This window comes from Perca fluviatilis, chromosome 13 (assembly GCF_010015445.1).
Source record: "Perca fluviatilis chromosome 13, GENO_Pfluv_1.0, whole genome shotgun sequence".
Taxonomy (NCBI): domain Eukaryota; kingdom Metazoa; phylum Chordata; class Actinopteri; order Perciformes; family Percidae; genus Perca; species Perca fluviatilis.
Window position 1 is genome coordinate 22,975,041 of NC_053124.1, and position 9,771 is coordinate 22,984,811.

At 37.0% G+C, this 9,771-nt stretch overlaps 2 protein-coding genes and 1 non-coding gene across 3 annotated transcripts; all 3 read left to right on the forward strand.

Annotated features, from left to right (window-relative positions):
- Positions 1-1,720: 1,720 nt before the first annotated feature.
- Positions 1,721-3,952, forward strand: limd1b (LIM domains containing 1b). Its single transcript, XM_039819912.1, has 7 exons — positions 1,721-1,899; positions 2,101-2,202; positions 2,519-2,586; positions 2,705-2,767; positions 3,362-3,492; positions 3,670-3,721; positions 3,826-3,952. The coding sequence occupies exons 1-7, from the start codon at positions 1,866-1,868 to the stop codon at positions 3,910-3,912; spliced, it is 537 nt and encodes a 178-aa protein (XP_039675846.1). The 5' UTR covers positions 1,721-1,865; the 3' UTR covers positions 3,913-3,952.
- An 835-nt stretch (positions 3,953-4,787) lies between these two features.
- nrm (nurim) lies at positions 4,788-8,916 on the forward strand. The gene is made up of 4 exons (XM_039819900.1): positions 4,788-4,982; positions 6,248-6,441; positions 6,610-6,786; positions 7,817-8,916. Exons 1-4 carry the CDS (start codon positions 4,832-4,834, stop codon positions 8,117-8,119), a joined length of 825 nt encoding a protein of 274 aa, XP_039675834.1. The 5' UTR covers positions 4,788-4,831; the 3' UTR covers positions 8,120-8,916.
- trnak-cuu lies at positions 5,247-5,319 on the forward strand. The gene has a single exon. It is a non-coding gene; the product is annotated as a tRNA-Lys (tRNA).
- Positions 8,917-9,771: the final 855 nt, after the last annotated feature.

The window sequence follows — 9,771 nt, forward strand, 5'->3', positions numbered from 1 at the left end:
GGGCACTGTGGTGAATTTAAACAGCTTCAGTGTGTCTTAACAAGAGACCTCAGTGAAGAATCAACAGCTGCTCACACACTTCCCCTCCCATGTTACTGTAGAGCCAAGACAGCCAAACATTTGCTGTGGAGATTCATAGCTAGAGTTTCTTTAGAGTAGTTAATACCTTTACTGTAACACTGAGTTACTGTTGCACTTTATCTCAATTGGGGACATTTTAGGTTGTGTAATACTTTTTCATTGTTTATGATCGACTGATAAGTTCCAAGATTGTGAAATGCTTAGTTGGTGTTCGAAAGTATCCAAGTAAATTCAATTTATTTACTTAGTTTTGATTATCGTGTTTGACATCTCAGCACAGATATATGGTATAAATCAAAATATGAGATATAAATACGAGAAGGAACCATGAAAAAAGAAAAAGTATTTGTAAAAGTCATTAAAACAAGAATAAAAACAAAATGCAGACAACTAAATTGCTCAGTTCCAATCAGTTCTTTTCACTTGGCACAAATACCAGCATTTGTTTTCAACTGTTATTTGGGCAGGTCTGATTCTAGGTCATGAGTTATAAAATGCCTCAATAGTCCACATGAGGGCAGTAACAAGATACAGTATATGAGCAGAATCAAGTTATAATGTGTGTAAGTTTTTATGACTAAAGGGTGAAGAGGTTTCATGGCTCATGTTCAATATTTTCTGCATGCACAGACAGACTGTTGATTGCAGTAAAGCTTTAATGCATCAGCACCAGTCATTTGCAGCCAGGGTGGTGAGGATTATTTAATGGAGGCCGCTCACTCTTGGTTTAAAAGGTGTGTTTGTTTTTAATATATTTTGTCTGTTTATTAATAATTCATTTCAGAATAAAATGTAATTAGTATTCTGCTGCGCAATCACTTTTTTGAGGGGCTTGGGATATTGGAAAACTCACAATAATTGGCACATGTGTCACGTAATCAAGATATATTTTTGGTAATGAGTAAAATCTATTTGAAAAAAAAAACAGTCAAGCATCCAGCTTCTGGTTTTAGCAGAATATCCATGTGTAAGAATTTGTAATATTATGTAAACTGAAAGTCTGTAAGCTTGTTTACGTAAAAAGAATTGTGTGGTGAGTAGATGCTTATAGGCCTACATTTTGCTGATAATACTTCTGTACTTTTACTTATAAGTAAGATTTTACATGCAGTACTTTTACAGTGTTGTATTTTATACTTAAATGATCTGGATACTTCTGCCCAGTGGTGGAAAGTAACCAAGTACATTTACTCAAGTACTGCACAATTGTGATGTACTTGTACTTAAGAATCTTCTATTTTCTGCTATATACTTCAAGTCCATGACATTTCAGAGGGAAATAGTGTATCTTTTACTCCACTACATTTATTTGATAACTTTATCTACAAGTTAATTTGCCGATTCAGATACACAATATTATCAACAAATAGAGTGTGATGTAAAATAGATAAAGATAGAACTGTATTGATCCCTGAGGGGATATGTATACCCAGCAGAATATCAAGTAAAATAAAGTTAGCTCCACGTTCACCAGCAACTGATGTACACATAACACATCAATAATTATAATCTGTAATTGGGCCATTCTGCATAAAGAGTATCCCTTGTGGTGTTCTAACTCGTGCTTAAAGATACCAGCTTGCCTCATCTGTTGCCACCCACTCAGCCAGCCACCTTGGAGGAGTCAGGGGGTCTGAAGAGACCCAAAGCACTGAATGCAACACCCATGAACCCAGAAAGCAGCTCCCCTTACAGCTGTCTGCACCGCACATAAAATTAGACCCCCAGACAGTTGTACACTAGGTTCCAGCAGGCTGAGTCAACTGGGGAAAATCCTGTTGGAGATGGAGCCAAGTTATAGTTCCAGTCTTTACTTCGGTAAGAAAGGAATACACTGAATATACCTTTCTAACAGTTTTAGTGGTCATTTATTTCAGCACTCTGTAGGTTACATAGACAGGTCATGAATCAGCATGTGTGTGAGTGTGCTGTCAGTCTGTACAGTATGCTTTCAGTCAATGAAGCGAGAATCACAGTAACCAGTTTTTTTTTTGTTTCTTATTTGTGTTATGTGTTCAGGAAGCTGTACACACTGCAGTAAAGCGGTGTATGGTGAAGAGAGAGCCTGCCGAGCGATGGGACATTTATTCCATTACGTTTGTTTTACCTGCAGCATTTGCAGTGAGTTCTCTTGATGTGAGGGTCAATGTTTATGTTTTGGGTCCAAAATATCTCAAAGACCCTCACAACCTGACTTGAAATCTTTGGTATTTCTTTATAACATTAAATATTCAGGACTCATTAAGCAACAATCCAAAATAGAAATGCATCTTTGGGTATTATTTAGGAGTTTATCACTCAAAAACTCTTTTACGCCTGAAATGACAATTTAAAGTTGAATTTCATTCTTTTAGAAAATGAAACTAACCATCATCAAATGTCACATTAAGTAAAGAATGTATACCTTGCTCCTTGTCCTTTGTTTTATGATTTATAGATGAAAAGCTCAGTGGGAAGCCATTTTATTCAGTGTCAGGAAAAATCTACTGTGAGCATGATTTTTTGGTAAGAATATCCCTTTTTAGCATTCCTGTATACATTATCCAGTTTGCCAAAAAATACAGCCATTTTTTACAGACATTACAGACATTTAATGAGGGAATTGTTTTATCATTTAATATAGTACTCAGGAGTTCACTCATCCTCAGAGGCGTGTAACAGCTGTGGGTATTTAATCATGGACATGGTGAGTATATATTGATTTACCAGTACTTCTTCTCACCAGTGGTAGAAGAAGTACTCAGATCCTTTACTTGAGTATAATGAATATCACGTGTAGAAATACACTGTTACAAGCAAAAGTCTGAATTCACAATTCAAGTAAATGTACAAAAACATTAGCATCACAATATAAGAAAAGTACCCAAAGTAAAAGTTATCATTATGCAGAATTGCTCATTTCAGAGTAATGCATATTATATTATTAAAAATAATTATTAAAAGCCAGTAAAAGTGGCTTGTTTTTTGATCATATGTTGCACAATACTGCAGGGTAGCTTGCGAATGTCACCAAGGAATCAATAAAGTCATTATCCGATTATAATTTATTTGTTGATAATATTTTGTATTATGAATCTAAAACGAAGTAAAGTATAGTAGCCTAGCCTAACTAAAGTTATACGATAATTGATGTTGAGAACAAAGTACAACATTACTCTCTGAATTGTAGTGTAGTAGAAATGGAAACAAGTACCTTAAAATTGTACTTAAGTACTTGAGTAAATGTACTTAGTTACTTTTCACCACTGGCTCTGACATTGTGTAAATTTTGTATCGCCAGGTTTTGCAGGCTCGTGGGAAGTCCTACCACCCGTCGTGTTTTCGCTGTGTGGTCTGCAGACAGAGCCTGGAGGGTCAGCCCTTCTCTGTAGACGCAGATACCAGAGTTTATTGTGTCAGCGACTACCACAAGTGAGTTTCTCATACAGGACCTGTACAAGTACAACAACAATAGGCCAAGCTCTTTACTTCACACTCCAGACAAAAGATGAAACCAAACCCTGCCAGACAGGCTACACAAGAGATAAGTCATACATCGAGTGACTTGAGTTTCTGTGACCTTTTGCTGAGACTTCTTTATGGTTCCAGGGTCCAAGCTCCTCTGTGTGCTGCATGCAAGGAGCCGATACTGCCAACTGAGGTGAGCTGAACTGATTGTTTAATTAATGGCAAAAAGCAGTAATTGATACTTTAGTTTCTGAGAAATTATCATTACAATTTCCCTCCATTTGTTGACTGTTTCAGGGGTCGACAGAGTCTATTCGAGTGGTATCGTTTGACAGAAATTACCATGTCCAGTGCTACAATGGTACAGAGGATAACCTCATTTGAAGACTGGAGCAGCTTGGCACATATCTTTCTGTGTCTTCTTCTGCTGGTTTTGTTTTGTATATATATATATATATATATATATATATATATATATATATATGTATATATACAACATTAAAAATAAGATACATGGTTCATTTGATGAATAGCATTTTAAACAATATCCTGTCTGCAATAAAGTCACTCTAAAGTCTTGAGTATTGTTTTGTGCTCTCTGTTTCATATTCATTTTATGGAATAAGCAGGCTAGAATAGTTTACATGCCCAGCAAAATAATAAGGAAACCGCAAAGGAATCTTGAATACTTGAATACCTCAAGGTCAAGAGATGAAGGTGTGAGCATCATCCTAACAAACGTTTCTTCTCCTTTATTCTCTTTGAGACTTTGAAACTGTGAAATCTGGAAAGTGTTTTAGGGTACCTTTGGCCTTTATCCAAAGTGCAATCATAATTTTAAATAAAAGATCTGAGCCACAAATCTTGCTCCACATTTTATTTTCATGTCTTAATGTTTTATGCTTTGTTTTTAAGTATTTCATTAAAAAAACTACGTATTTCTAATAGTTTCCTGTGTTTTATACTTCAGTGCTATATGTTTTTGTGAGCTTCTATTTTCCTTTCTCTGGTGGGCAAGTTGTATTATGTTAAAATACATCCAATAATTTGGAAATAACCGTACAGACTGTGATCAAATATCATCATTACGTTGCCCTGACTTGAAGTGGATAAAGTAAAAGTGAAATTCAACCAAATGTCCCATGAAAAAAGCCCACCTTGCACAGGAACTTATATGCACTTCCGCCTGCTGGTTGTACCACACAGCAGCGACACCGTGTGTCAATATTCAGTATTACCACAAACTACCCTCCCGGAAGAAACCACTGTGGAAGTTGGTAAATGAATATTAACGCTGATTGAAATGGCGTCTGTCACGGTACGTGGTTGGGCACTCTGGACCGTGTCTCTGCTCAACTTTGCGTTTGTTTCCATATCCGGTGCAGACTTCATTCGGTTTATATCATTTCGAGCCATTTACCACAACATCACCGGGGAGACGACACTTTGTCAGGGTAAGTGCTTTCTGCTGCTGGCAGGCGGCCAGGCGTAGTTGGCTAACTTTAGTTGCGGAGTTCTTAAAGAAACATTAGATGGCTGTCAGGGCTTGAGTATGTGCTATTATTGTTACACTGTAACAATAGCTGCATAGGAGGAGGTGTTTAATATATATATATAAAATTATGGTTTATAGTGAGCAAAATTAGCTCCTATTATGTAGCACATGCGCAGGTTTCTGTTTTTAGCAGAAATAGTAATATATGATAGCCACGGTCAGTGCCCGGCTAGCTCAGTCGGTAGAGCATGAGACTCTTAATCTCAGGGTCGTGGGTTCGAGCCCCACGTTGGGCGCATATCTTTTATGCATCCCTTATTTGACTTTTTCAATGTTTCGTGGGGTATCAGTTTCAATGCTCGTATACTCAAAAAATGATCATGTTGTTGTAAAGTGTTTTTGAAAAAGTGTGAGGAATCGTGCAAACTGAATGCGTCGCTTCCGGTTATTTTGCCGAATTTCGATTTCGGTTGAGCAGCAGCCTTTTTGTTAGTGGGCAAAACTGAGCATAGGTTCGAGACTTTGGAAACACAAATATTTACTACTAGGAAAAATATGAAATGAAAGTAAGAAAGAGGACTACATTTAGTCTTGTATTAGGTCCATGCCTGGGTTATGTTTTGCTGTGGCATGTTTAATGCTTGAGCGCTTGCAAATAGTAGGCTACTTGTGTTCTCAAATGTGTTCTCAATGCCTTCATGGTACAGTGTGCAAAAAGACTCCATGTAGAAATAAACTTCAGTCAGTAAACCCTGGTGCCTGCCCCTAATGTGTAGTTTTTATTGTACTGCAGATTAAAACCAAATCAGTAGTTTTAGTTTGTTTATTCTGGTGATCTAATGTATTGCTTATGTATTATAACAAGGCATCAGTATGTCCTGTATGTGTATTTGTTTGTACTTTAATTATGTATTCTTAATTTGCAATAACAAACTTTTGATTATTGTCTGGACAGTGCAGCTTGTTCATATAGTTTTTTCATTTTTGATAGGTTGAATAAGCTACAGCTACAGCTTCACTCCACATCTTACTTTTTATTTATTTGAATTTAAAGACTGAAATAAACACAGTTTAATCAATGGTAGCTGCTTTGTGAGTTTGTACACATGATTACAATTTTTAGAGTGTATTTTAATGCTCATATAAAAACAATTGTTGAAAATATTCAACCTTGACAAAGTGTTGGCATGAACTTTCTCTTCACATCATTTGCTTACACCTAAGACTCCATACCGTGGTCGGTGGCTCTGCAGGACAGCTCTGTCCTCGGGTCTCTTGTTGTGGATTTGGGGCTGCTGGCTCTCTTCATCACACAGCACAGTCTGCTGGCCTGGTCACCTGTCAAACAGGCCCTCCAATCATTGCTGGGGGCCCTGAACAGGACAGCATACTGCTTCACCACTGTGCTGGCACTGCAGGTACAACAATACAATTATAATTTAATACATTACATTGTCATTTTACTGCACTTTGCAAGAGTGCATCTTCTAACAGGAGTTACAGTTGAACATGTTTTGGGCTTAATATTGGATGTTGTTTCTCTACACCACTCTACATCTCTATCATTCTCATTTCTCCTGTGTTAGATCTTGATGCGTTACTGGCAGCCTGTGACTAGTGCCCCCTGTCTGTGGTCAGTGCGTCATGCACCCTGGAGTATCTGGTTACCTCTGCTCTGCTTCAGTCTGCACTTCCTCTGCTGGGCAATCATCTGCAGCATCCTCATGATCTTTGACTACCCTGAACTGCTGGGCATCAAGCAGGTAACTTATCAGTATTACATTTAAAAAAAAAAAAAAAATTAAATGGGCATTTTGCCTGTATATGACAGTTGAGAAGTGAAAACAAACAAAGAGAGAAGTGGAATGATATTTGATAAAGATCCACAAATGGACCCCAACACTGGATGTTTTGATTACAGTATATGCTTTGTAGTGTTACCTTAACCACAAGGCCACAAGATGGCCTGTTATTTAAATGTTAAACAAAAGGTGGAAATTAAAGTTTGCAGAACAAACATTCATTAGTTCCACATTTTATTCTTTTCTCAATTACTTCAAGGGACTCTAACTGAGCTGCAATATAATCAGCAGTTCTTTTGTCCTCTCAGAACAAATTTGTGATACATTGGAGCATAAAATATTGGTGAAAAATAGTTAGAAAATGTATTAATTTGTAGAGCAAACATTTACAGCAATGAGCCAGAGTTATAATTTATATAAGATCATTTGGTCAGTGATGTGATGTGACATTATTTCTGGGAGATGCTTCTTAAAATCAGGTATATTTTGCTTTTGTCAGCGTTACTACATTTAGTACTGTATGATTAATTGTAGTTTTTTTTACACATAACTCTGCCATAACTACACACAAGTTGAGGAAGAAGTACTGTCATGTAATCCTCATGTAATGTTAATGATGAAATGTGAAATGTATCACAACACATTTTCTGGCAAAATCTTAAATTGTGATTAGACTTCCTTTACTACCATCTTTGTTTACAGGAACAAACTTTCAGAATTGAACTTTTAACCCCTAAATATTTTATACCAGACAAACCTCATCGAGCTCAGATGAAGACCTCAAAAGGATGAACATTTTAATTAGTTCAACCGCTAACTCTTTCATGTCTTCATCCAACTGAGTGAAGCAGGCAAGTGTATAAGCTGTGACCGTGATTATGAAAACCTCTAAATTGTTACGTAAATACTTGTCTTGAGTTGTTATTGGTGCTGCTGCTTAAGCTAATTTGTCTCTCTCATCCTCACCCTCTCCTCCCCTCTGCTCTCTCAGGTGTATTACGATTGTCTCGGTTTAGGGGACCCCCTGTCCCATAAGTCACCTGGTGCCCAGCGCCTCCTGTCTCACCTCCGCCACCCGGTGTGCGTGGAGCTGGGCGTGGTGCTGTGGCTTCTGCCAGCGTTGTCCCTGGACAGGCTCCTGCTGGCGGGAACGCTGTCGACCTACCTGGCCCTGGCACACTCTCTGGACAAACAGGATTTAAGCTACCTCTGCGTCCAGCTTAACAGCAAGCTGCAGCTCTTTGCCGAGCCGCACCGTGGCAGCGCTGACACCAGCGACCACAAGCACAAGTGAAGCGAAGGTGTTCTTAGTGCTGTGATGTGAAGCTGGCTGCTGTTTTCAAATTATTAGAAAGTTTGTTTTGAAACTGAGTTCTCAATAAGATGGGTTATCTGCTGTGCTGACTAATAATGATACTACTTGACACTGGTCATTTTTTTATGTTTTCTTCACTGTGTATGGGACTTCATAAAGGAGATTTTATTCCTACATTTGATAACACAATTATTATTTTATATTTTGAGGATATTTTTATATATTCTGATTAAATATAGGCAGAAATACTCCTAAATGTAATCAGAATATGGAGGGTTTTATTGCACTTTTTTTGTGTCAAATAGATTTTATTTGCAACATTTTGCAATAAAACCCAATTTGCTTTTTATTACACTGAATTTATTTAGTTTATCATACAGTATATTTTTAATTATTGTATTTCTGTGCCCACTTATTTTCAAGTTCAGTTGTCCTTGAAAAAGAATATGCCACTGAGGTTTCACACTGTCAAAAAGCACAAAAATGCAGCCTTCATTTTCAGAATTTGCAGCTACCATGAAAAACAAATGGCATTTCTAAGATTATGAATGTATTTCCTCAGTTGCTTTATATTATGTTGGGGACACCTCAACAGTAATGTCATGAACAAAGTGAATACAGTTGGTATTTCTGTACTTACAGTTGGTAAGTACTGTAATCTTTGATTCAACATGTATTGTATGCTAGTATTAGTTGTCTGCATTGTGTCCTCACTGTAATGACAAAAATAACTATTTTCAAGACCATTTTGAATAAATGTGATATGCTGTATAGTGTAGGTGTGTGACATGCTTTTGGTTTATTTGCACTCTTTTATATTAGAGGTGTTTCTGATATTTAACCTACCCTACCCATAAATGGGTTGGACAATATGATAGAAACACCTGTGAGTGTAACACAATACAACTCAACAGCACCACAAACTGCTCCCTCCAAAATTATCATACAGCTGAATCATCAACACCTCTCAGACTGACTGTAGAGATAACAAACAACATGAAGATGACATTTTTCAGTACTCCCCTGCTTGCACTGAAACACATTTTTGGAGAAATACGTAAAGAATAGTCATATTCAAACATATTTGCTTGGCTTTCTAAAAATAAATTGACACATATTGGAAAAATGTACAAGAAGAAAGAAATAATATTAATGGACTGAACTTCTGAAACTGCACCATGCTATTTCTTTTTTAACATTAACCCAGACAACTTAAAAATGCTGAAATAAATTATTAAAGTTGTACTTTTGTTTGTGAAGAACATAACAGGAAACCTGCAGGTAAATATATAATTGTTTTCACTAAGATGCCTATTTTCAAATGTATCATGTTAAAGTTATCATTATGTATATTTTAGCTTATTTCTTCTTTTTTACCATTTTCAGCTGTTGCACACCGTGGATACGGTTATGTTTTATATTCACTTATCTTGAAATTCAAGGAAGGAGAGTTGCATGTTCTGGCATGAAAAATGCAAATACAAAGCTAGTAAAAGATTTTTTAAAACATGCCATATGAGGGAGGTTGATCATGGCTGGTCAGGAAAACTCCTGCAGCTCCTCCGTGACTCCACAGCCCGTTTCACACACCCCTCCACCTCCACCTCTTTTCCAATTAGCCCTGCGGGACG